This window comes from Pongo abelii, chromosome 4, assembly GCF_028885655.2.
Source record: "Pongo abelii isolate AG06213 chromosome 4, NHGRI_mPonAbe1-v2.0_pri, whole genome shotgun sequence".
NCBI lineage: Eukaryota > Metazoa > Chordata > Mammalia > Primates > Hominidae > Pongo > Pongo abelii.
The window spans coordinates 82,530,850-82,558,104 of NC_071989.2; the positions used below are offsets into that span (position 1 = coordinate 82,530,850).

The 27,255-nt window shown below is 43.8% G+C and overlaps 1 protein-coding gene across 7 annotated transcripts; it reads right to left on the reverse strand.

Annotated features, from left to right (window-relative positions):
* Positions 1 to 293: 293 nt before the first annotated feature.
* On the reverse strand, positions 294 to 26,918 carry GCNT4 (glucosaminyl (N-acetyl) transferase 4). Of its 7 annotated transcripts, XM_063724142.1 has the most exons (5): positions 24,946 to 25,993; positions 24,682 to 24,740; positions 20,426 to 20,566; positions 9,689 to 9,940; positions 294 to 2,851 (listed from the first exon to the last, which is right to left on the reverse strand). In XM_063724142.1, the coding sequence occupies exon 5, from the start codon at positions 2,848 to 2,850 to the stop codon at positions 1,489 to 1,491; it is 1,362 nt and encodes a 453-aa protein (XP_063580212.1). In that variant the 5' UTR covers position 2,851; positions 9,689 to 9,940; positions 20,426 to 20,566; positions 24,682 to 24,740; positions 24,946 to 25,993; the 3' UTR covers positions 294 to 1,488. The 7 variants fall into 7 exon arrangements, with proteins under 7 accessions (XP_063580212.1, XP_054411609.2, XP_054411607.2 ...); XM_054555634.2 differs by lacking the exons at positions 24,682 to 24,740; positions 24,946 to 25,993 and adding an exon at positions 26,431 to 26,918; XM_054555632.2 differs by lacking the exons at positions 24,682 to 24,740; positions 24,946 to 25,993 and adding an exon at positions 26,000 to 26,414.
* Between the last annotated feature and the right edge of the window lie 337 nt (positions 26,919 to 27,255).

Genomic DNA, 27,255 nt, shown 5'->3' on the forward strand with positions numbered 1-27,255 from the left:
ATATATTTTATATTATACACTATATATTATATAATATATATTTTATATACTATATAACATATTATATATTATACATATTATATATATTTTATATTCTATATAACATATTATATATTATACAGATTATATATAGTTATATATTATATTATAATATATATTATATATTATATAATATATTATATAGTATATAATATATAAAATATATATTATATGTAATAGAATTGTTCTATATATAACATAAATATATATTACATATATATAAAATATATATTTATATATCTATTTTGACTCATTTGGTGGTTTTCTCAAGTGTGGGTTTTAGAAAATATCCTTAATGAATATTCTTGCTGTGTCCTTAGGAAAATTAGCTTTTTTCTCTCTGCAACTAAGCTGAGAAAAAGACTGCAAGAAACTTAGAGCTTTTATCACTTTAAATCTGGATTCCAGTTGGACAGTTGCCAGAGAAGAAAAAATTTTAAATGACTATAAAAATTAATTTAGAAAGCTGTAATATTTCACACAACCTTTTCAAGAAAGTTTAGTGACTCTTAGCTTGATAGTTCCATACAACAGAATTATAATGATTCCATAGAAAGTATCATTGTAAAGAAACTTATCTAGAATGATAACTTATGAATTGAGGACTTAGGCTTAATGTTCTGGTGTGTGACACTTGGAGCTATTGGTCAGTTCTTATTTTTAATCAGTAAATGCATTTTAAAGAAACAGTTGAACTAAAAAGGAGGCCATTCATGATACTGTTTTGTAACATGATAAAAATGTTGTATAAATCCCTTCGCTCCTCTTTAGGTACTACCTGTCCCAACCCATATCCTCACCCCTTTCCTTAACTTTCATACACTATAAATGCCCCCCAACAGTCTCCTCAACCCTGAATTGACCAAGTAATGCACCAAAAGGCAGATTATGCTTTGGCAAGCAGGAAATTGGACTATTCTTTGAGATTTTTCTGAGGTAGTGAGTCTTTCCTCCTCTGCTCTAATGGTTAAGAAATATCTTGGAAGCTGAGTTAAGAGACAAGTGGAGTGTTGGTCACAATACTTAAACACTACTCTGAAATGGGTGGCTTATATGACCACAAACTTCAAAAACTTCTTCAGTAGAATCCTGACTGTTACGTGGAGAACTTAAAGATACCGAGGTTGCTATGATGAGGATAAGCCGCAGTCTCTAAAAAAGGTTCTGTCATACAGTTAGGTGCTCAATAATGTTTGATGACTGACTGAATGTTTAAGATCTCTGATTTAGCTCAGTGAGATTACAAGCAAAAACAAATATTAAAAAAACCTAGCCAACTGCAGGCTAATAACATCAAAGGCTAGATCACTTTCCCTTGCGTATGGAATTTTGGACACCTTTTAAAATATGGGAGGACTGAGTTTAAACAGTATCGGGCATAGTATAGTATTCAATTCCACACTGACTCCATTTATCAGGCACCCTCTTATTTCCATCCTGATTTTACTATCATGATGTGGTAGTGAGATTTCTATCCATAAATAACTTTTCTGAGGACAAAGTGATCCAGTCTCTCTGTTGTTCTTCAAGCTTTTCTGCCAAGCATTTAATCAAGATAGGGTCCACCTTAGAATCAAATTTATTAGCAAACCAATGTCCATCTTTGATAAGCCACCTTAATTCTGCAGCTCCATAAATACACACGCTTCGAAGGTGAGATCCAGTACAACCAGGATAGAAAAAGCCTTCATAGTAATTCCACTTGACAAGGCGAGTCTTACTCTGCAGATCAGACACATCCTGGGCTGATCTGGAAATCTCCCCAGGTATTCCTGGAACCCGAATCAAGGTAGCCCAAAAGTGCTCATCAGGAGAGTATGTGTCTTTAGACCAGGCAAAAAAGTCTTGAATGACGGAGTTGTTGAAAATATATTTAACAAATGCTTGACTTAAAACAAAATAAGCACTGCCAACAAATATCTGAATGTTATGGGGGGGTGCTTCCTTGGAGATGTTTGTCCTTATTGGTAGCTTCACATATTCATAAGGCACCCGTCTAAGTTCATGATGGTAAGTAAATCTTTCCAATTTACTGTTTGGGGGTTTCACCGTCTCCAACATATTTGCTCCATTGAGTTTTTTCAACTCTGACACTAATTCAAAATTTGACTTCAGGGGAAAATCTTGCCCACACAAGTTGATAACATATTTCCACTGGATTGAAGACTTCAGAAGGTCCGACAAGCAATTTAAATCAGCCTGGAGTCTGGAAATGTGGGCATATTCCACAGCCTCTAATTTGGAAGCAATGAAAATATTGGAGAAGCACTTAGCTAAATTGTTCATGGCAACTTTGAAGGTATCAGGTGCCTTACGATCATAATGGATGCAGTAAATATTGTGCTGGTTGTATATAGCATGGATAAGCCTTTCAACCATAATTGCATCTTTGTGGACAACCAAAGAATAGGCTATTGGGAAGCTTTTCTCCTCCTTTGAGACAAGCTTTTGAGCATAACCTCTTAGAGTCTGATAAATGTCACAATCACTGGTCATTGCCACAACATCATCATCCTCCAAGTCAACGATGTCCCTTCTTCTTATTTCCAGACTCTTGCCAATTTCCAAAGGCTCCTGTTCATAGACACCCGAACAGTTAACTTCATACCTGACTTCATCCTTAACATGAGTGTATCTGTTTCTTACAAAAGGCGAGGTACTTAGGGAGTACTCAACCAAGTAAATGTCTTTTTGCGGAAAGAGTCGTCTCACGTTTAGAAGCTTTAACAAAGAGAGCAGCCATAGGGTTAAAAACAGGATGAAAACTTTCTGTTGTAGGGTATGTTTAAAATAACATTTGAATATCTTCATTCTGTAAGAGGAGAAAGAAATAATCCAGTTGGAATATTAACAGAAAATCAGGTCAGTTTATCCAAAGTCTACTGGGCGCCTACCACATACTAGGCAGAATGCTGGCCCCAAAGATTAATGAAACAAGGTTTTTACCCTCGGAAGAATCCAGAAATAAGGAAATGGAATTATGAAGAATGGTGGTACTTTGGGGTATTCTGTGTTAACTATACCTAATTTTGAGAGATGTTGGTTTCCAAATAGAAGGGAAGGTAATGTAAACTCCTAAAATATAAATATAGTGTGTCTTATATTGTCTGCATTTCTGCTTAGCATATCTGAGGAGGGATTGCTCTGGTTTGGGCAGAGGTCTAGAGAACTGGATGTCATCAACAGGGCCTCAGAGATGCAAAGGACTCACCTAAGGCCAAAGGGAACATTTGTCTTGATTCTACCTCCAGATCCAGATTAGATCCAGGTCTGAAGTCAAACAAGGAAAGCCCAGGGAACCCCACGTTCAGAAAGAAGGGTGGTGGGCAGACACCCAAAGGAGCTATGCTAAGTATTAGAGACTGTAAAATGTATAGATAACAAAATTGGGTAAGCCTGCATATTTTCCTCATTTTTTATTTTGTTAATACCCATTTCCACACAGGGATTAGCAATTTAGCCCTTAAAATAAAAAGGGCCTGATTTTTCACTGAGGGTAGTAGGTGGGGTGTAAAAACTACGTTGGGGGGCAATTTGGCAATACCTGTCAGTTTTAAATGTACCCACCCTGAAGATCCCCTGTGTGTGCAAAGTCAAGCACAAGGAGGTTCCCTACAGTGTTTTGTATTCAGGCAAGACAAAAAATCTCTCAAACATCCTTGAACAGTGCATTGATTAAATTACATCCATGCTATAATATGTGAAAAGGCCTGAGACCACTCTGCATGTACATGCCAATGGGGAACAATCTCTAAGACATACTGTGAAACAAAAATAAGCAAAATGCAGAAGCATGTCTAGTATGCTTACATGTCTATACATACAAAGAACATACACTAGCAAATTTTTTTTCTCTTTTATTTTTTTGAGACAAGGTCTTGCTCTGTTACCCAGGCCAGAGTGCAGTGGTACAATCATGGCTCAATACAGCCTTGAACTCCTGGGCTCAAGCGATCCTCCTGCCTCAGCCTCCTGAGTAGCTAGAACCACAGGTGTGTGCCACCATGCCCGGCTAATTTTTTCTTTAGTAGGGACGGAGTCTCACTGTGCTGCCCAGGCTGGTCTTGAACACCTGGTCTCAAGTGATCCTCCTACTTCAGCCTCCCAAAGTGCTGGGATTACAGGCATGAGCCACCACCCTCAGCCTAAACTTTTTCTTGAAGGACCAGATAGTAAATATTTTTGGCTCTGTGGGTCATACTGTCTCAGTCACAACTACTCAACTCCGCCCGTTGTGGTAGGAAAGAAGCCACAGATTATATTTCAATGAGTGGGTGTGGCTGAGTTCCAATAATACTTTATTTACAAAAACAGGCAGCTGGCTGGATTCTGCCCACAGCTGTAGTGTTTCCAAAAGGATATTGTATACACACAACACTGGTAACAGGAGTTGCTTTGCAGGGTAGAGTGGGAAAGGACTGAGGAATGGGGCCTAGGTAGGAGGAGGATTTACTTATCACTGAATATCTTTTAGTATCATTTGCATTTAAAAATGATTATATTACTTTTTCAGATGAAAACAGGCTGACTAGGAGGAGGGTACAGATGTACTTACAGGGAGCAGCAAGAAGGGCGGCCCAGGAAGTACTAGCCCAAGGCTCCAGGACAGGAAGGCTGGCAGAGCTCCTAGGGCTTCTTCAGGAGGCTCAGATACTGAGACCTGATGGGGTCTGAGTGCCTACTGCAATTTCCTAACATATCTCAATAAACCTTAAATGGAAGACAATCATTGTATCTAATTTCATTCAAGAGAATTGCCAAGAACTTGGAATCCAATTTAATTTTGTAGATTTCATCTATACAGACCAATTGACAAAACTCTTCCCTGGGAATGAGATCCGACCTTCCTCATTCACCTCAGCTTAAATCCCTCTGTTTAAAGAACCACACCTTCACCACCATGAACTGTACTGCAGAGTCCCGCCTCTCCAGCCACATCTCATCTCTCCTCTGTGGACTGCCCCAGGCTCCTATCCTCTGCTCACTTCTCTTCTCCTGCATACTTGCCCCCATCTCTAGATTCCACCTTCCACACTGATGCCTTTCCATATTCCAACACCTTTCCCTCCGGCCTTCACCTCTTGCCCAAGCCTCAGAGGTGAACCTCCAGTTGCTGGATGGACATTGCCACCTGATATCCCGCAGGCACTCAGCCTCCATGAGTCCAAAACTGAACTCGACATCATCACCTCGCCTGCGTCTTCTGTCTCAACTTATGGTGAGACCATCCACTCATGGCCCATGTTTGAAACTAGAGTTACCCAACTCGTCCATTTCACTCATACCCATGTCAACATATCACCTCATAAATGTGCCTTAAATCCATCCTTTCTTCTCCATCCCCACTGCCAAGTCCAGACAGCATCTTTGCTGCATCAGCACCCAGGTTAAGAGACTCCTGGTCAGGCTCATAGCCTGGAGTCTATTGACTGGTCTCAGCTTTTTGCTCCTCCAAAGCACACTGAACAGGGTCCCATCATTCAGGCTCAAGGTCAGGGTTCTTGCCAGTTGTTCTAAAGCTGTGGGAAAACTGTCCCCACCCGCCTGCCTGACACACAAGGCAACTCACTGCAACTCCAGAAGCCTGGGCACATGTGTAGAATTGGGTGTTGTGGTACAGTAGAAGACTAATCAATCCCAAATAGGTGTGTGTGTGTGTGTGTGTGTGTCATTGTCTTAATTCATGGTTATTAGGCATAAATAGTATGTAGCTTACAGAAATGGCTAGAATTGGAAGAGTTCTAACTCAAAGTAAATTTTGGCTATTTCTTTTCTCACTTTATTAGTCCGTGGAGTCTCTAATTAACGTTAGCATTTCCCCCTGACACCATAGTCGTAAAAAGACAAGACCTCACATTCTAAAGAGATTTACCAAGTCTCCCAGAGTTGTCATGTCATTTAACTATCATCTTCACACTTAAAGAAAAAAGACAAAGGTCAGCTCCCTGCCTTGTCACTCATTTCCAGGGCCTCTTCTGCATCCAGGCATCCTTGCCCTTCCTGAGAAGGCCTGGAGCACACACATCCTGACTCTAGCCTGGGTTGGGAGAGTCTGAGTTGGGCAGGAGGCCACGGTTGCCTGCCCAGAGATAGAGGGTCATAGGACATCGAGGGAAGGAAGAAGTGGGAGGCACCCAGTGAGAAGTCCTTTGGAAACTGGCTCAGGGGCCCACATCTGAGAGCCAGGATGAGAGTGAATTTCAAAGAAAGAAGGGTAGGAAAATGGGACAGCCCAGGCATCTCACTTTCTGATATATCTTCGGCCAAGGCATCTTTAAGGGGCAGAGTTTGTTTGTCTTGGGGTCAGCCTTTGACATCCTTTGAAAGGAGCAGCCCTCTCCAATATTACCCTGTCCTAAATCAAAATAAAACCCCTTCACTTGCTTACCATGGCCAGAAATCCCTTTATTTATTTATTTATTTATACTTTAAGTTCTGGGATACATGTGCAGAACATGCAGGCTTGTTACATAGGTATACGTGTGCCATGGTGGTTTGCTGCATCTATCAACCCGTCATCTAGGTTTTAAGCCCCACATGCATTAGGTATTTGTCCTAATGCTCTCCTTCCCCTTGCTCCTCACCCCCCAACAGGCCCCGGTGTGTGATGTTCCCCTCCCTGTGTCCATGTGTTCTCACTGTTCAACTCCCACTTATGAGTGAGAACATGCGGTGTTTGGCTTTCTGTTCCTGTGTTAGTTTGCTGAAAATGATGGCTTCCCGCTTCATCCACGTTCCTGCAAAGGACATGAACTCATTCTTTTTTATGGCTGCACAGAAATACCTTTAACTGAAAAGCATTCCTTTCCCCAAAGAAGTGCGTAGGTGCAAAGCCACTTGGTATGGAGTTTCTGTCAAATCCTAAAAGGGGATGTTGGACTCTTCCCAGCTGCGGTGGGCACTAATAGTGAGGGGAATGCTGGCAGGAGGTTGGAGAGGACCACCGGTCCCCAACCTTGGTTCAGCTGGCTTTGGCTTTCTCTGAAAAGAACATCTGCATAACACCCTTGGGCCCCTCCCATTGGGCTCTGCAGGGGGTACACCCCCAGAGCAGCACAGCCCCAGGAGACAAGTTGCAGGGGGTGGAGGTGGGCTGGCAGAGGCCCCGGGCCTGGAGGAATGGGAACCAGCTCCTGAGGTCTGACCAGAGTCAGCTGGGCTAAGGCTGGCTGTCATGCTGGCCACATGGTTCCTAAGAGACCAGGCTAGCAATGTCACCTTCTGCAAACACTGCACCCAGCACTTTCCCTCTTAAAGGCTTATGGGCAGGAAGCAGGCAAGTGTTTTGCTGCCAGGAAGTGGTCTTACAATTACATTACAAATAATGCCCCACCCATGGGAGAAGCGGTATTTCCCCTTCTACCTGCCCGGGTAGACAAGGAGGTCTGACCTGTTGTGGAGTTTATTGCCACATAGGCACAAGTTCCTAGTGATGACAGAACTGAAAAAGCTGTTGCAAGGTTTGATGGCTACAACTCAGGTGAAATATGGTCTATAATAATTCAGTAAAAACCTACTCCTCACTAAAGTCCCAATAGGGATGTTGAATGAAGCATTTCCCTCAAACTATGTTCTTCTCCCAACCCATCCAGGCATTGTTGGGGCCTTCAAGGAAGCAAGAACACAGAGGTGCACCCCAGCTAAGCGGACATGACTGCATTCAGGGACACCCGAGCTAAGTGGACACAACTGCATTCAGGGACACCCCAGCTAAGTGGGCACGACTGCATTCAGGGCTAAATGGCTACAACCATTAGTAGCTCTTCAACTAACTCTTCTTACCTTGGCAATTTAAAAACCCAGGACTTTCAAAGAAGTACAGATGCTTCCTTTCCCAGGGAAGAAAGGGGAATGTTAAGTCAAGAATGGGAAGGAGACTGAGGAAAAAAGGACTGAGTAAGGTTGAGTTTAGGGACCAAGAATGCCTGAGGTTTTTTCAGGAACAGGTTGTGGGGCATTGGGGAGAGAGCAAGAAAGGAGCTGGGCTTCAGATGCCACAGACCTTGGGCTTGAGTCCCTGGACGAACTCTTAGTAGCTGTAAGTCTTTGATTCAACTATTTAAGCTCTCCGACGGCCAGTTTTCTTGTTAAAAATGGGGCTGGACTGCTCTAGGAAAACGTGGCCAGACTGCTTTTTAAAGCGGCTCCATGATCCTGTTCCTCCTCACCAGGCGTGACCTCCCAACCGGGGTCTCCAGCTACCCCCACGCTGGTGCTTTCTGGCTGACAGAGGTTTCAAACCTCCCTGGGATGCAGCTCCCAGAGGGATGGGCAGGCCGCCATCTTTGCTGTTTTGCAACTTCACTGTTGATACCTGCAGGTACTGGAAAATCTGAGATGATTAGGGACTTCATGGCTTCTTTAAAGATCCTGCCCAGACCTGTGGCTTAATGTCCTGTTTTTCAATCTACCTCCTATTTCTCCACAAAGTATCAACAAATTCAGTATTTTAGAATTAGTGCCCAAAGGCCTCCATGTAATGCTTTTTATTAATTTTATGTATATTCATCCCTCAGTATATGCAGAGGATTCATTCCAGGGCCCCCGTGCATACCAAAATCTACGCACACTCAAGTCCTACAGTCAGTCCTGAGGAACCAGGTATGGGAAAAGTTGGCCCTCCATACACGTGGGATTTGCATTCTGCAAATACTACATTTTTAATTTGTATTTACTTGGAAAAAAAAAAACCTGTGTATAATTGGACCCCCTGAAGTTCAAACCTGTGTCGTTCAAGGGCCATACTGTAGTTATTAATAATGTAGAATCACTCAATAAAGAGTTGTCACTAGGTGCACTGTTCTAAGTACTCTAGATGTAATTCAATCCCCTCAAGAGATCGATGAGGTAGGTACTACTGTTGTCCCTCTAAGAAAGGAAACTGAGGCACTGTAAGACAACTAAATGCCCAAGGTTACAGTTCTAGAAAGTGCTTTAAATGGAACCTGAACCCAGAGAGTCTTGCTCCAGACCTGAACTTTTAACTCTTTATGCAATAGTATCTCTCAGAATATAAAGAAAAAATTCTCCATATTTCCCGCAACAGTTTTAGCACTTGACTAAATTTTCTCATTACTATGTCTTCTCTAAATGTCCTAGAGAACAGGAACAGGAATGGACTCCAAACATGGTCGAGGAGATCTCCCACCCTGTTTAAGAAATGATTTCCATGGAGAATAAGCCTGGAGGAATGCTGGGTGAGGAATCACATTCCGTTTCTGCAGTCAGAGGCTGAGACCGATCAATGAGCTAATGAAGAGGTTAGTCAGTCTTCCAGCCCATAGAATCAATTCAAGGAAGAGAAAGCAAGCTCATTCTGAGGGACTCTGCCATCGGTTACTCCTGTCCCATATCCTGTCACCAATGACTTTATTGATTCATTTGTTCTTATAGTTATCTGTGACACCATTTAAGCACAGAGAATTGCTAATTGTTATAGAAAACTTTCTGGGTTAAATTTCTCTTCATGTGGAGAATATTCCCTCTTCAGGCCACCTTAAAGTTCTTAAACTTTGTATTATTACATATCAGTTTGAGAAATAGGGTATGAAGAGCTTATTGATTTAGAAATGTTAGGGCTTTTGCTTCTGTCTAAAGCCTTACTAAGAAGAATCATCAGTTAAGAAGATCAATATAAAGACGAACTCACTAAAAAGCATCCTGATCTAGTTGAATAAGCTAACATCCTGCTACTGCAGCTCCTTGATTTCAATGAAGTCACTGATTCTCCCTTGGTGACTCGCTCATTGCCAAGCCCAGGGGATGTTCTGGAGTGAGACCATTAGGTGGGACGATGACTCAGTCAGATGCGGTTCCTCCACACTCCCACAGCACTCCAGGAGTCATGCAGAGGAGCGGAAAGACAAGTTTCTTGCCTAGATGACCTTACATTCTTATTGTTCTAGAGGAAAGATTGCAAAAGCAAATAACAATCAGATTGTGAGCAGGTAAACATACCAACTATGCAAAACACAAGAAGTATGACTCGGTCAGAAATCCAATACAAATTGAGGACAAGCATTTCTCAAATAATAATAAGATATGGTCTCTAAAAGGAAAAGATTTTCTATTCTCTTTTTATAAAGTAAACACTTTCAGGCTGGGCACAGTGGCTCACACCTGTAATCCCAACACTTTGGGAGGCCGAGGCAGATCGGCCTGAGTGCAGATCACCTGAGATCAGGAGTTCGAGACCAGCCTGGTCAACATGGTGAAACTCCGTCTCTACTAAAAATACAGAGAATTAGCCGGGCATGGTGGCGCATGCCTCTAATCCCAGCTACTTGGGAGGCCGAGGCAGGAGAATTGCTTGAACTTGGGAGATGGAGGTTGCAGTGAGCTGAGATCATGCCAGTGCACTCCAGCCTGGGCAAGGCAAGATTCAGTCTCAAAAAAAACAAAAACAAAAACAAAAAACAGAAAAACACAAAAACAAAAAACAGAAAAACAAAAAAACCCAAACCACTTTCATTTAAAAAAAAAAAAAATCAGAAAAGTCCAAAAACGAAAATAAAGCTCACCAGGGGCCCATCACCTGGCAATAACATCTTGTAGACAGTATATCCTTCCAGACTGGTTTTAAGAAACACATTTTTTTTTTGGCTTTGCTTTATAACAGTCTCACTATATAGGCACTGTCTTATCTGTTTCTTTCATTTCACAGTATATTATGAACAAGTCCTAACCTAAACTGGGTCTGTAAATTATTACAGAGTAAACAAATCCTAACAGAGGTAAACATACTTTTCTACAGGAAAAAAAACCATTCAAATAATAGAATTCATGTACCTAGGTCTTCTCCACCAATGCTTAGTTAATAAACCTACAGTTCCTGAAGAAGCCCAGAAGTGCAATATTAAACCTGAAAATAACTTTACAGGTGATTGAGCCCGTATTTCTTCTCTAAATATGTCTAGCCATCATTTAACCCCATCTCATTCCTGGGGTGCTGGGAACACCTTTCCCCCTTTACATATGTGTCTTGGTTCATTCCTGCTGCTATAACGAAATATCTTAGACTGAATCATTTAGAAACAATAGGCTTTTATTTCTCGCAGTTCTACAAGCTGGGAAGTCCAAGATCAAGGCACAGATGTGGTGTCGGTGAGGGCTGCCCTCTGCTTCCAGGATGGTGCCTTGCTGCCGTGTTCTCACATGGCAGAGGGCAGAAGGGCAAAGGCGGGGAGGGGTGAATGAGCTCCCCCAAAACATCTTTTATAAGGGCACTAGTCCTATGCCTTAGGGCTCTACCCTCATGATTTAATCACTGTCTAAAGGCCCCACTTCTTAATACTCTCACACTGGTGATTAAATTTCAACACAAGAATTTTGGGGAACACATTCAGACCATAGCAATATGTGTCCATCCAACTGCTCCCTATCAAGGGATTGGACAGAGGAGGGATGCCCAACTACCCCTATTCAGGTCCCTTACGGTGGCATGCGGTCCAGCCTGGCTCCACTCCCCACTCCATGGAGCCTGCTCTGGCTAAAGTCAACAAAAGCCTTCATGTTGCCAAAGTCAGTGACACATACCTGTCCCTTCCTAATGATCGATGCTAAGAGACAGCACTATTTCCATGATCTTGTTCACTGTTCTTTTTTTTTTTTTTTCCCAGACAGTGTCTCACTCTGTCACCCACGCCAGAGTACAATGGCACAATCTCGGCTCACTGCAACCTCTGTCTCCCAGGTTTAAGCAATTCTCCTCTCCTGCCTCAGCCTCCCTAGTAGCTGGGATTACAGGCACCCACCACCACGCCTGGCTAATTTTTTTGTATTTTTAGTAGAGACGGGGGTTTCACCATGTTGGCCAGGTTGGTCTCGAACTCTTGACCTCAGGTGATCCACCTGCTTCGGCCTCCCAAAGTGCTGGGATTACAGGTGTGAGCCACTGCACCCGGCCTCTTATTGTTCTTATCTTATACTCCATTCAATTATTCTATACTCCATTCAGTAAATCTATGAGATAGGTACGATTATCATCATCCTCATCTTTCAGATTAAGAAATCAAGTCAGAAGATAAATAACTTACCTTAGTTCATATAGCTAGTATATTGGAGGAGCAAGGATTTTCAACTATGGTCCAATTTTCAACTATGGTCCAATTTCAGAGCCTATACTACTAACCACAATTCGAGACTGCCTTTCCAATCTCCTGGTAGTAGTAGAGCCTGTTCTACATCCAAAATGTATTTCAAATCCACCCACCTCTTTCCACTCCATGGGAACCTCTCTAATCCAAGCTAGCATCAGCTCTTGCCTAGATACAAAATAACCTTATCTGGCTTCCCTTGCTTTCCTCTAATCAGTTCTCTGTACTGTAGCCAAAATGATTTTTTAAACATACAAATCAGATCACTGCCCCTCCCTAATCCCACTCCCTACATCTAAAACCTTTCACTGGGATTTCATGTCATGTAGAATAAAATAAGAAATCCTTTTCATGTCCATAAAGGCCAGGCAGTTCCCATGGCTGCCTTACTCTACTCTGTCTTTCTCACAAAACTCTAAGCAACACGAGCCTTCTAAAAGTTCCTAGAACATCCTAGTCTCTTCCTTGCCTCAGGACCTTTGCACCTCCTGTTCCCATGTCTAGACTACTTTTCCTGGATCCTAGCATGACCAGCTGCTCCAGGAAAAGAAATAGCTTTTCCTCAGGTCCTCTCTGATAACTTTTTTTTTTTTTTTTTTTTGAGAGAGTCTCGCACTGTCGCTCAGGCTGGAGTGCAGTGGCGTGAACTCAGCTCACTGCAACCTCCGCCTCCCAGATTAACCCTTCTTAAACCTCTCTCCTGTCACACTCCTTGTTTTCTTCTGAGCACTTGCTACAAGTAGTTACTTTACTTGTTTATTACCTGTCTTGAGACAGAAACATAAGGTCTTTGAAGGCCTCACTCACTACTTTACCCCTAGTACTAAAGACATCCATGTCTGGCACAGGGTAGTTGCTCAATGGGACAGAGTCAGAAGACCTAAGTTCTAGTCTGGGCTCTGCCACAAAAAATTCTTCAAGTGACCCTAGCATATCACTTAATCTTGGCAAGTCTTTCTTTCCCATGTGTTAAATGGGATAATGTTTTTTCTATCCCACAGTGCAACTGTGAAAGTCTTATGATGTAATGTATGTGAAAGCCATGGGGAAAAAGACAACTTTGGTATGCAAATGTCAGGTATGAGGACCTCCACAAGAGGAATGGTTTCTTGGGAAAACTGAGAAAGAGTCAATATGTTATAAGTTGTTTTTTTTTCTAAAACAGTACATTCATTATTCCCTTCATTCTGACATTCTAATTATTATTGGTTTTTCACTACTTGACAGCATTCTTTTTTGTTAATATCTGGAGTATAAATTGTCCCTAAAGTTTCAGAATTATGTAGACAAACACCTGTCTTGGATTTTGAGAGACAGGAAGAAATGTAGTTAATCTTTAGAGTTGTTTTTTTCCCCAGTATGCTTAATATTTTTCAAAAGATTAATAACCAAAAAAAATTATTTAAAAGACAGCCAAGAGCACATGCAACAGTTTCATGCAGTTATGATTGGCTTAACGCGGTCTGTAAGTTTATGTGTTGCAAAGCTATAAGCTTTTCCTGTAAGTTCATTATCTTTTACGGGCAATTCTCCAGGTATTGCAAAAGTGCAATGACTTGTTCTTGCATCCCTGTTTGGTGAAGCCATCCCTAAGGACCACGGAACCCACAAAGCAGTACTGAAGATTCTGCAGCAATGTGAATACACAAACACACCCTCACACAGGGCCTTTGCCAGTCCTCTGTCATTCAGATCAAACATCAGTGAGACTGGCTCAGCTCAGTGAATTGAGATGCCCTCATCTAAAGGAGCTCTGTTTGATGTTCCTGTGGAATATATGACAATTGATAGCTTTCTCTCTAGGCCTGCAATTATGAACGTCGTTATCTTCCTTAAATAAAGGACTACTTTACGTGCAAGATTTGGAGAATAGAGACCTAAAGGAAAACACTGAGCATGAAAATAATTCTATCAACCACCTCTATAGATTACAATTCTTCTAGCTAGAAACTTTACTGGAGCCTCTCACATTTGGGCAGATATAAAGGACCTGTAAAATTGCACAGGAAATGAGCAACCCACATCAGGATGTACATTCCCAGGCATAGACCTCTCAAGGTCATTGGAAATCTGGGCTGTAGCAATGTAACAGCAACAACAACAACAACAAAAAAGCACAGAATTCAGCCCATGGTCACACCAATTGGGAAACAGTAGACTTGATTCTGGGCTTTATTACATCTGGTCCACAGGGCAAATATCAAAAGCTGATTGTGTGTGTATCTAGCTGGGCAAAGCTACATGGCTAAAAAGTCTTTAGCAGGAAGTGTAAAGGGCCACATACAATGAAACTGAATGAAAAGTTTTTGTTTGGTAGTAGATTGTGACCCTCAACAGGGAGTAAAACATTAACAGTTTTTCTCTAAAGAAAATTCTAAAAAATATCAGAAGATGGTGAATTTCAAAAATACTTACGCCTTCAAATTTCAGTTTGATGAAAAAGCTCACAGGAAATGTTTGCTTCTTTTTAGATATAAAGGATTACGAAAAAGGGGTGAATAAATGCATTAGATCTTTGCCTCTCAAGCTTTATCAAAGAGGTTTCATTCCTTCTTGGGATCTCCATCTTCTCTGCCCTTCTCACTTAGCTTGACACAACATAAAACCAAACTACATTTTATGTTTCATGTTCTAAGTTAAAAATATGGGTTGAGAATATTTTGGCTTCTTTTTCTATAAAGTAGAAAAACTGAATTGAAAAATATGTCTATTTTTGAAAATGTGCATTTATTGCACTAGAAAGAAAATAACTTTCTCCACCTAATATCTACATGCTATGCTTTTTTCTCCCCTCAGAAATTTCTGGAAGCATTTATTTTGGTATTATATGGCTAACTCCATATTTTTTAACTGGCCAAAATTAATTCCTCAAAGCTTCCATGGCTAGCTGAGAGGTATGGGTAACTGATTTCTACATGTGCATTTAAAGTAGAATCTCCAATGTCCATTGCAGACGCAGCACAGGGATAAACAGACGTGAATCAAGGGTACTGATGTCAGAAATGGCTTGAGGCCAGACCACACTCTTCATGAATGGATTAGACACCCTGAGTTTAAAATCATCACCCTTAAAACCCTGAGTTTCAAGTCATGAGAAGAGCTTGCTTGTTTGTTTTCTGGGTTCTTCCAATATGGTGGGGAGCTCAGCTGGAGACTTCAACATGCTTCTGCACTTCCACTGAAAAACAGGACTGGCAGCTCTCGGCATGACTTCATCATTTAGCTAAGATCTGTGTTTCTTGGCTTAAAATGTACATATTGCTGTCAGATCTTGTGTGCATATTAGACACAATAAAATTAAGACTCAGGAATTCAAAAATTAAGTTAAAAGGATGGAAGAAATAAAAATCTGCAGTGCTTGGGAAAATTCCGCCACAACAGGAATTTCAAAAGCAGAGATTTCAACCTACCAAAAGTCAAATCTAGAAATGATTCCAGAAAGCTCTCCAACTGCCATCTCCTACAAGGATCCCTTCTAGCCGTAGTTTTAATTAAGTTAACAGGTCTTTCTCAATATGTAGGTTTTATTTCAGGTTAATAAAAAGTAAAAAGACTGTTTAGTTTACTAAGTGTCTAAGCCAACTTATATGTCAACTGTATACAAAGCAAAAGTAAAAACCAGACTCTTCAGATTTTCCAACAGATTATGATGTTAAAACAGTATGGTCTGGTGCCAGCATAAAGAGATCTGTGGGATGAAATCCAGAAACAGATCCATAGGTAAGGGTTTTATATATGGCTCTGGTAGAGAGCCAGTTGCCTTCCAACATCCATCCTCTCTTCTTTACTAAGAGAACCCTATATTGTTGGTGGTAGAAACATGTCTCTTGAAAAGACTTTTCTCTAACTTCTATTGTAGAGGAATAAAATATAATGTGGGATTTTGGGAAAGTTTTCCTATAGGGGCCTGATTCAGGTAGGAGGTACGCCATTTTGTTCTTTCTTTTCTTCTTCTTCCACTTTTCTGCCTGGAACTCCAATATGATGGCTAGAATTGTTGCACCCACCTTGAGACCATGAGGAACAGACCGAGAGAATATCAGAGACCTCAGCCCCCGTATCCTCAAGCCACTGAACCACCACCAGCAAACACCCACTTTGAATTCCTGTTACATGAGAAAAGTAAGCCCTTATATGTTTAAGCAACGTGCACTTTGAAAGATGACCGTAGGAAAAGGAAATGCTTAACCAACATATACATACGCATGTCCAGGAGCCAAATTAAATTTAAACCAGATTAAAGTGGCTACTTATACAACAGTACATTCCTATATATAGCCAAGTGCAAAATAATGTGTCTTAAATGATGCTGAACTTCTCATCCATCTATATTTAGAGGCAGATGGAGGCTTTAGGTAAACATCTGAAGGAAAGCAGATGCCAAGATTTACCAAATTAACTCTGATGTTGGCAAGAACTGTGCAGTCTGCTCGCCATGCCTCAGTTAAGCACTCTTCAGCTGATGGCAAACTTCCTCTGTGTATGGTTTCTAGTCACAGGCAGGGTACAGGTCACATAATCCCTGAAGGTCACCTTGCAGGTGGCCTGTCTTCTTGAGAGCTTGGTATGTAACAGGGGACTTTGGAACCAGCTTTTCAACAAATAGCTATCAGTACCATGTAGATATCAACTCAACAAGTACCATGTTGAATAGTTCTGGGACACCCCCTGAATGTGCCCCTTTTCCCTCCCCTTGCTGCCTGACCCCATTCCTCTTCTTTCTGCCCCACACTGGACCCCCTCCATGTTACCTTCCTGCTTTACTTCTGTGTACACCATACAGGTTTAGAATTTAAAACCAATGGTTCTGAACTGAAGTCCTGAGTCTGCTGCTAAAAATATGTCATTAATCTAGTAGCCTTCTGCCTCCTCATCTGTGAAAGAAGAACAAGGGCACTGACTCACATGGTTACTGCGATGACTAAATGAGCTAATGCACTGGGCACATTTTGGCAGGAAAAACAGCCTGGCACAGGGCTGGATGATGATAAGGGATCAAAAGCATTTGAAACAGCCCAGTGTCATTGACCAGTGGCCATTCTGTAAACAAGGACTGGGCTTCAGCTTCAGCGTGCTACATGCACTCCCGCACCCAGACACCATCTCCAAAGGCAACAGCCACGGATTTCCGCTGGGTAGACTGATACAGAAACCACATCAAAGGCTTCCACACTTCTCATGGTCAAGGAAGAATCAGACAAGGGCCCACTTGTACTATTTTTACAATTTTTCTTCAGGTTTGACATTTTTTCAAAATAAAAAATTGATTTTTTAAAAAAAGAGAATCATAGGGATAACGGGGAGAGGGCAGAATGAAAGTGCTCTAAGTCTCTGCCTCATATTAGGATTCAGGCAACACATTTTTAGTAGCACAGTTTTGAATATTTTTTAGGTCTAGTGTCATTGCTGTCTTCTCGCTATAACCTATACTTTCCAAGTATTATCTGGTTCACTTCTTTGTTATAAAAATAACTTTTCTTGTTTCTTATTTATGAATTAGTTGATGAACATATTCTTTTTTTCTATTATGGTGGTGAAATATACATAACATTTACCACTTTAATCAATTTTAAGTGTACAGTTCAGTGGCATTAATTACATTCATATTGTTGTCCAACCATCACCACAATCCATCCACAGAACACATTCACCTTCCCCAACTGAAACTCTATACAAATTAAACACTAACCCCACAATATCCTGCTTCCGGGCCCTGCCAACCACCATTCTACTTTCTGTCTCTACAAATTTGATTACTCTAGGCATCTATATCATAGGAATCATACAATATTTGTCCAATATTTGACTTGCCTATTTTACTTAACATGTCTTCGAGGTTCATCCATGTTGTAGTGTGTGTCAAAATTTCTTTCCTTTTTAAGACTAAATAATATTCCATTGGATGTATACATTACATTTTGGTCATCCATTCATCTGTCAGTGGATATTTGCTTTGCTTCCACCCTTTCAGCTATTGTGAATAATTCTGCTATGAATATGGGTGTACAAATACCTGTTTGAGTTCCTGCCTTCACTCGTTCAAGAATATCCCCTATATAAACCTTATATTCTTAAGATATCTAATTTCTATCCTGGTTGCCCATCCATCCCACAAACATTTACTGTTTGCCTACCACGTGCTAGGGAGTCACTGTGTTAGATTCTGGAGAGATACAACTAGAAACTCTACTGCCTGAAGGAATGCAGAGAGAAATAAACAGTGAGGTCCTAGGTGACTGATAACACAATTCAAGAAATCCCAGTTATTTTGTCACATTTGAATTTCTTTTCTATAGAAATTTTCCAGAAAAGACAAGTCACTAGCTAGCATTTGGAAATTTTTTTTTACATTCAGGGATTTTCTTGCCATGATGTTGAATTGATGTTCAATTCAATGAAAGATGTTCAATTCAATGTTCAACATCAGTTGAAATATGTTCTTCCTGAGGATCTCTTCTCCAGTTCTGCATCCCATCTTTCAGCTCTACAATCATTCCATTAATGTTTTTTTCACATCGTAACTTTGCAACCTAATTCGTGTCTACCTTGTGTATCATTCCATTTCTTTCCCCTGACACATCTGCCATTATGTCTCTCTGAATTTGCCAACCTCAGAGGAGGGCAGGAGGGTTGCTGGAAAGACTAAAGGAAGAAGGAACCTGGTAGAAGGTGATGGCTGGGCAGAGTGAGCTCCTCGTCGTTCCACTGAGGTAGAATGTGGGGATGTAGAGAAAGGACACAGCACAAATATTGCAAATATGCCGCAGTGACACAGAGAGCAGGAGAAGGAAGAAAAAAAGGAGCCTTGGCAACCACAGGAACTCTGCTAGGTGTTGTTCCTTCTGGTCCTGGGCCGAACTGTCTACCCTCTGCTGCAGTCTGAACGAGCTGCTCTCTCGTGGCCTGTCCAGATCTTGTAGATGACCATGAGAAATGTCAGGGCTTGCAGACTCTTTGGAAACAGGTCTAACCTACCCAAGAGCAGACAGGCTGACTGGACAAGCCCGGGCACGGCCAAGAAGCAATTCTCCAAAGGGTCATCCTTGCCAGTTTTCCCCTTAACTAGATTAGAAACCAGAAAACCAACAAGAGAAGATGGGGTTGCACAGGGGAGGGAAATGAAAAGCAATAAAAGAGCTAGAAGCACAGAGGATTCCTGGGGAAGGAGTTACGAATAGGCCACTCCAAAATATGCCACTCTGATATTGACTTTTGAGTTAAGGGCACTTGCAAAATAGCAGGTACAAGACCATTCTGCCCTTCGTGCTGTTTCTTAGAAGCAGGAGATGAAATCCTTAAGTGAAATGAGAAAGCTGACAGACAGTCTACTTAACAGTCTTATCAAGGACAGAAAGTTGTGGCCGAGAAAAATTTGTACAAACTTTGTTACACAACCCTTATCTTCCTAGCTGCTTCTCCCAGTTAACCACCCTAGCCCAGGCCTTTTTTTGCCTTGCTACAACTTCATACTTTCCTACTCTTTCTCCAATCCACTATATAAGTGTTCAATTCTCACTGCATCTCTGGGGCTTCATTTCCTTATGAGGGCTCCCCTGTCACATAAAACTTATATTAAATAAATTTGTGTGCTTTTCTCCTGTTGATATTTCTTAAGTCAATTTAATTCTCAGGCCCAACTGAAAAACTGTAAGAGTGTAGAGTTAAATTTTTGCCTTCCCTACAACAGAGATTTACTTGAGACTACAGAGAACTTTGTTATCACCAGGTGCTTTTTCAATTTTATTTATTTACTATTGATTTGCTTACTATGGCAAGGGAGCACATGGCATCAAAAGAGGTTTGGAAGTATTTTGGAGCATCTTGGAGGAGGAAAGCGGCTGCATTTTATTGAGATGTTGAGGTTTGGTTTAAGGCTGGAATTTCACTGCGGGTGGGGTTTGGGGGGAGGCTTGACTTGGATTGGATAAGGATCATGATACAACAGTTTAGGACTCCAGGTACTTTTTCATGCTCTAGAAACCATGGCTAAAAGCATTCCTACCACAAAGTTGTTCTGCCTTTTGCCTTTAAAAACAATTTTCTGCAATTATATTACCTAATTGTACTCCTTTAAGAATCATGTATGAGCAACATTTTAGGTTTTTTTTTTTTTTAATTAAATAACTTGAATCTCTTGGTTAAATCTAGACTTTAGCACAAAACTCTTAGGTTTTAGAGCTTGGGGGAGGTAGGTAAAGCAGAGAGAAATTACAAGGCACAATTTTTTGCTTCCTAATATTTTGAAGCTTCTGAATTCATCTTAATCTGACTATAAATAAACTGAAACTTACCTTTGTGTCACCTCCAAAGAAAACCCCAGGCTGATGGTATAAACAGCACAGGGAAAGGAACATCACTGTCAGTTACTGAGGAGGTGCTACAGATGGCTGTATTGGGACAGTGACCGAGGATGCAGTTCTAGAACATGGGCCCTATAAAGAGAAACCATGTGCAGAAGGACTTTAGAATAACAGTAATTTAAATGCAAACAATGATTGGACTGATGACAACTATTCCTCTGATGTTAACCCAGAAGGATTGCAAAAGATGCCAAGTTTTTGAGCCTCATTAACTGTGAGGAAGGCCTCTAACAAAGATGCTCACGTTATTATTAACTCCTCAACCAGGATAGCAGCACCCAAATTGGCAAAGGACACAAAGGTGAGACACAGCTTATATGGAAAATAACAGAAATAGGAACCAAGCAGATTACCTGGATCTAGTAAGATAAATTTTAACAGAGAGAAGTACAAAACTAATACGTGCAAAAAATTAACTGTATTCGTTAATTGAGAAACGTGGTTCATGGAGAATTGTGGTTCGTGGAGAAACGTGGTTTGACAAGAGCATCTCTAGAGGATAGTTCAGTGTTTTGGCTGACCATATTATTTGGCATGAGTCACAGTTTGGTTCGAGACTGTCAAAAGAAAACAAAATGCAGCAAAACAAAAACAAAACCAAAACCGTCGTGCTCCTGGACAGCATGCGAACCACAAAGCTGCAGAATGCGAAAGCTGAATGCAGGCTGCGAATCCCTGTTTCTATGAATAGTACCACCCAAAGAGGAAAGCATTTCCACAGTTTAGACCTTGGGACTAAGGAAGGGACCACCCCACTCTGCTCTGTCCTGGGCAGACACCCTGACAAATGAGTTCGTGTCTGGCTACATCCTTCTGCTGAATAGTAACTGATAGAAGTTAAGCAGCCCAGTGAGAAGCTAATGACCACAAGACGGACATGGAAAGGTTAAGGCCGAAGAAGTAATGACTCAATAGAGGAGTGAAAGCTGGCTCTAAATATTTAAAGAACTTATTAAAACACAAATTGCTGAGCCTCACGGGTTCCCAGGCGATGCTGATGTAGCTGGTCCTGAGGCCACACTTTGAGAATCGCTGCTCTAAGTAACAAAATTGTAGTTTTTTTTTAAAAAAATACTCTGTAGTTCTAAGATTCCACTAAGACCCGATGGCCTGTTTCTCAGTAAATCCACATCGGGAAGAATTTACTGGTTTTGAAGTCTCACACATTTGTGATTAAGATTATGTTCTTTCTAACATTTCATATCGCTTAGCAGAAATTCAGTCTTTCCTTTCTGCCCCTTAGTGTTTCTTATTAGTTCAGCTTCATAAAGCAGACTTCTGTTTCTGCTTCATTTTCTGGCATCTTATATGGTAAACATTTTTCCTCTGGTCTTCCTCCACTTTGCCTGTATTTTTCTGTTATATTCAGCAGATCAAACTTCATAACATATTAAGTTGTGAGCTACCTTTATCAAATGATATCTGGCTCCCCACATCTAAAAGAGTAAATACTGATCCAATCCTGTCTCCAAATGCCCACACTGAGCCCACCATCCCGAGAGATCTATTAGGATGGAAACGGCTGCATTCAATTCCTGATTAATTTTCTTTACTCTTATATACTTGAAGCTTCAGTCTTTAGATCCCACTAGGAAAATTACAAGCATATGGGAATGCATATAAATGACATGCAAAGTAATGCAAATTAATACAAAACATACATCTCTAAATTGCTTGAGAAAAGTCTGTAAGCCTCAATGTTGATGTTATTTGCTTTGCTTCACTACACTCTGGCAAGCAGTGACTGGATCCTTTTATTACAGTTAATTTTATACAGCATCGAGCACCTGACACTTGTTGACACATTAAGCGGAAGGTGCCTTGCCTTGTGAGTCAGGCAAATGGGATCCTGGCCTTAACTTTGCCATTCCTTGGCTGTATGGGCTTGGACAGGTTCTCAACATTCTCTAGGTTTCAGATTATACAACCAGAAATGATAGAAATGGCATCACGATAATAAAACCACCAGCACTAAGGTTTACCGAGCACTTTATGTGCTTGCATAATGCACACAGGCAATCCTTACAACAGCCCACAAGGAGGCGCTGTAGAGCACCTACCCCTTAGGTGTGGTGCCATTTCAGAGACCAGGAAACTGAGACAGGAATGTTAGGAAGCTTGGGCCTGGTCCTAAGCTAGGGAGTGACAGAGTCAGACCCAGGAGCTCAGCAGTCTCACTGTGAGGTCTTGCTCTTAGCTATGCTGCATCTCTGTTGCGTGATTATCATCCATGTTTCTCCTAAACATTACATTTGTATGATCTGTGAAGTAAATCACTCACAGTCACACGTGCTTTAAAACACTGTTTCTGTAAGATGTTGACAGTTTACCTTATATGAGCTTGATATCAAAATACCATCGCAATCCAAGGGAGAGGCGATCCAGACATCCTGTGTGTTCAGCTTCTCCTTCCAACTCGCTCCATCACATTCACATATGTCTAAGGCTCCCTCCTCTTAAAGTACCTAGCCCTCTGTCCCACCTGTCACTCTGGGAGCAGCTTCCAGTCCTCAGACACCACTGCCTCGCCCCACCCCATCCACCCCAGGATTCAGACCCCACCCCTTGTACAGAGGACCACCATCTTTGGAGAGTCAGCCAGCGAGTGCACTATGTGGCCACTCGGGAAGCCATTCCACTTAGGAGCCTCGAAAGCTGCCCAGACTCAATAAAACCAAACTTGTCTTTCTTCCTCCAATGTTCCCTGTTTCCGTAAATAGCAGCACCCAAGCTTAGAGGGAGTCACGCTGCACTCTCACACCCTACCCAAAACTCATCTGCTCTCACACCCTACACAAAACTCAGCCCCAAGTCACTCCAGAGCCAGCCTTGAATCCGCCCACTGTGTCATCCCTACTGGCACTACCTCAGTCTCAACTGCCAGGCCTCCTGCACCCTCTGACCCAGCCCTGTCTACTTAGGGGCTCCTCAAGTCCATTCTCCACGGGGCAGCTAGAGTTTTGTTTTGCTTTTAATCCATATCTCATCTGCGTACTATCAGGTGTGAAACTGTCCTGAGGATCCACTTGCCACAATGACCCTTGGCATCACCTGGCCGTGGTATCTGCTTGCCTCCCTCGTGCCATTCTCCATCCTCCCCTCAGGTCATACTGAACCTGTCTTTTCTTCCAGCTCTCAGGCTCTCCTCTCCTCTGGTCTCAGCACACACCATTCCCGGGGATGGGAATACTCCCCTTTCTCACCTCTTCCCTCCCCCCTGGCTGCTTAGTTTACACAGCTCCCACTCATCCTCGAGCCCACCTTCAGTCTCCCCAGCAAGGCCTCCTGCCTCAGCACAGATGCAGTGAGCTGCAGCACATCTGCGCCTCACAGCAGCCAATGCGCCTGGTTCACAGCCAGTGCTCAACACAGGTGGACTGAAGAACTCACTTTTCAGCCTTGCTTTGCTCATTTTTACTGTCTCACTGCTTTCTTCCCGCCTTGTAACCTAAGAAGGAAATCCCCTGAAGCTGGCTCCGTTTTACCTCTCCTACGTGGTGCTGTGATAAGCCCCAGGTCACCAGGTCATGCTCCCAGCACCCGTGGGTCAAGGATGAGGCAGAAACAGCACCGTCAGGTACAGGGCCCTCTACCTGCTCTCTCTCCCACTCCCTTCCTGGAAAACAACCATAGGTCATTCAAAGTTAGTTTGGGAAGCACCTGTATTTATGGCCTGCTTATCTTGAAGGCACTTGGCCAGGTGCCATAAAGTGCCAACTCTGACTGATTGCCCGACTATGCCATTCACCCCTACCTACCTCTGTGCAGGAGATGTGACATTTAGCAAATCAGTATAAACTTTTTCCCCCGAAGAAAAGAGTATAAACCTTCTCATCCCACCACCACCCCGCAGCAGGAAGCTCCTTTCAGTCCCCCCATAGAAAATTCAGCGGCCACACAATTCCTTGGCTATTGTTTCTCTCCTGATACCAGAAAGAGATAAATCAACAACACATCTTAACTGGTCATTTCTCACACAAAATTGGATCCTTAGAAAGTGCAACATAGGATATGCTCTCTATAATGATTCACTTTTTCACTTTTAAAGATTTTACTTCCTTAAGAGACTATCAACAAAAGCTGTCAGAATGAACTGTTAGTTTCTAGAATGTTTTAGGCTTATTGATGCTTTAACAGGGGCATGTTTTATGAATGCAAATCAAAAAGGGTGACTTCTGTCTACTCACATGAGACCATTCAACGCATTATATTAGCCCCAACTCTGTTAATCTTCTGGTTTGTTGTTCTCCCATTTTTAAAGACAAAAAAAAAAAAAAAAAGAAAAAGAAAGAAAAAAAGGAATTTAAAAAGTGTCCCAAGGCCAATATCGCCTCTCTGCCTGCCCAGCAAGGGGACAATACACTGTTTCCCAGCCTACGTGACTCGGAAAACTTCCCCGTCAGGGAAAGCTGAGTCTTTAAATTTACACAACACCCACTCGCCCCGTTTACCTAGCACCGTTTCCTACGTGAAGACTGCAAATGGACTCGAGCGTCCCGTTTCTCGGCTCGGATCCCAGAAGCTCCCGACCCGCTGTGGTAGGCACCGCCACCTCGCAGGGGGACGATCCCGGCCCGCTCTGCGGCACAAAAAACTTGACCTTAAAAAGCCCAGAAGCTGGTCTCTGGGAAGGGCGAGGCCTGGGAGGCGCGGCCCGCAGCTTCCGCCCCCAAAGAACTCGGAGGCCCCCTCCAGCCCCGGTTGCCCTGGCGCAGAAGCCGCGGTAGCAGTCCTTTCACGCGCCCCGTGTCCCTGTCCCGAAGCCCAGGGGCGGGGGCTCGGGCAGCATCGCTTGTCCCCTCTGGTCCAGGGCTGCGGAGAAGCGGCAGGCGGCTCCGAAAGGCGAGCGTCAGGAAGCCGGGCTCAGTAGCTCCCCCGGGCCCCCTGCGCCCCGCAGCAGCGCTGGCCAGGCTGGGCGGCGCTGGGCTCCGAAGGGCCAGGACGGCAGGATGCCCCTGCTCCCGGCAAGGGCGCGCCCACGAGCCGCTTCTTGGCACTCGGGGAGAGTCCCGGGAAAGCCCGCGACTCCAGCCTGGCGGCTCCGCTCCGCCCGCGAGCCCAGGAAGCCGGCGCCGCGGCCCGCGCCCGTTATCCAGGACACGCTCCGCGCCCGCCTCCCGCCGCCCTTTCCCCCCGCTGGCCTCTGGGAACTTCCCTGCGTCTGGCCGCAGGCGGCCGCGAAGTTGCGGCGTCTGCTAGGCGCGCGCCGGGGTCGCCCACCCGGCCCGTGACGCTGTGTCCGCCCGTCGCGCGCTCTGGTTGGCCCCGGGGCTCCTGCAGGCGCGGAGAGAGGCCGGGGTTCACCCCGGTGCCCCGCGCGGCTCCGGGAGGGCGCCCCCGCCTGCCGCCTGCAGATGGACGCGGCGCCGAAGTTTTCCCCGGCGGGAAAACGAAAGTCGTGAGGAGCAGAGGGTCGGGGCGTCCCGGCGGTGACGAGGCTGAGATCGGGTGAACATCTCCAGCCCCGGGCGACCCTCGCTCCCCCGCGTGGCCAAGTCGACTTACGAGAGGGAGCGGGGCAGCCCCGAACGCGGGGTCCGTGCGGCTGCGGAGGCCGCCCCGGCTGGGGCCGAGGGTTGCGCTCTGGGATCCCAGGCTCTCCGCGGCCGCTCGCTCTCGCCCCGCTCCTCCGTCGCCCTGCTGGGGAACCGCTCTCGCCCGGCCCGGGGTGGGAGAGCGCTGAGCGGCCCCCGTAACGTGCGGCGAAAGGAGCGCCTCCGCGCTCCCGCAGAGGGAGCTCCCTGCCCTGCGCTCCCAGTCTCCGCGCCGCGCTACGGACAAAGTTCCGAGGGGCGCGTGGTGATCTCGGCTCTCCGCCGCTGCCCAGAGCGTCATCGACGTTCGGTTCCCTCCCACATTAGACAAGAAATCTGAGGTCAGGAGAGCTAAGTAACTTGCCCAAAGTCGCTCGCAAGGCAGTGACAAAGCAAACTCACATCCGCGGCTCCTTTTTTCCCCTTGAACGCCGGGCTCTGCGGAGGCTCAGGCCGTGCAGGAATCGCCCAACCAGACAGAAGGCAGCTCGCTCTCATGGGTGAGACGAGGAGTGTCCCACGCAGCCGCGAGAAATATTATCAGCAGCGTGAGAAGGTGGAGCTTTTTGCCGAATAACTGGAGTGCAAAGTTGTTTTTCAAACAGTGCCTACATGCCAAATCGGCTTGCTTTTTATCCTCAAGCGAGAGTGAGGGTGGCGGCTCTGTGGACGCCAATCGGGATCACCAAATAAGTGCACTGGAAAGAAAGCACACAGCTACTTAACCAATTGGCCCACATCAAGGACTTGGCCTTCCGAGCGGGTTCTTGTGAATATGCTAACTTTGTAAAGCGGGCGCGCCACGCTGTGCTTGCTATTCACGCACTTCCAGGAGTCTCCCGCGAGGCTCCACGTCCTTTCGGGGCCGGGGGCTCCCAGGGCTTGCCTTTCAGGGCAAGGAGTGGCACCAGACAAGTCAGTCCCAGTCTTTTTGTTCCTTTATCCCTTGCGTCAATCAGTGTTGACTGAGGGCCTGCAATGTGCATGGCTGTTGGGTGGGGAGCTGGGTAGGACCTAGGACCTAGGACCCAGTGAATCTCAAAGAGGGAGTGTCACATGGGTCCCCATATGCTTCACTCCCGGAATCTGGAATCTGCCCAAAGCAGTAGAGAGACTTTGAGTCTACCCCAGCCCCCACGCCTTTTAAAAAACTCCCTGTGCTCGGAGAGCAAGTGTTTTAATATTCGTTTTACAGATGTACTTTCAAGCAAATGGCCAGCTTTGCCT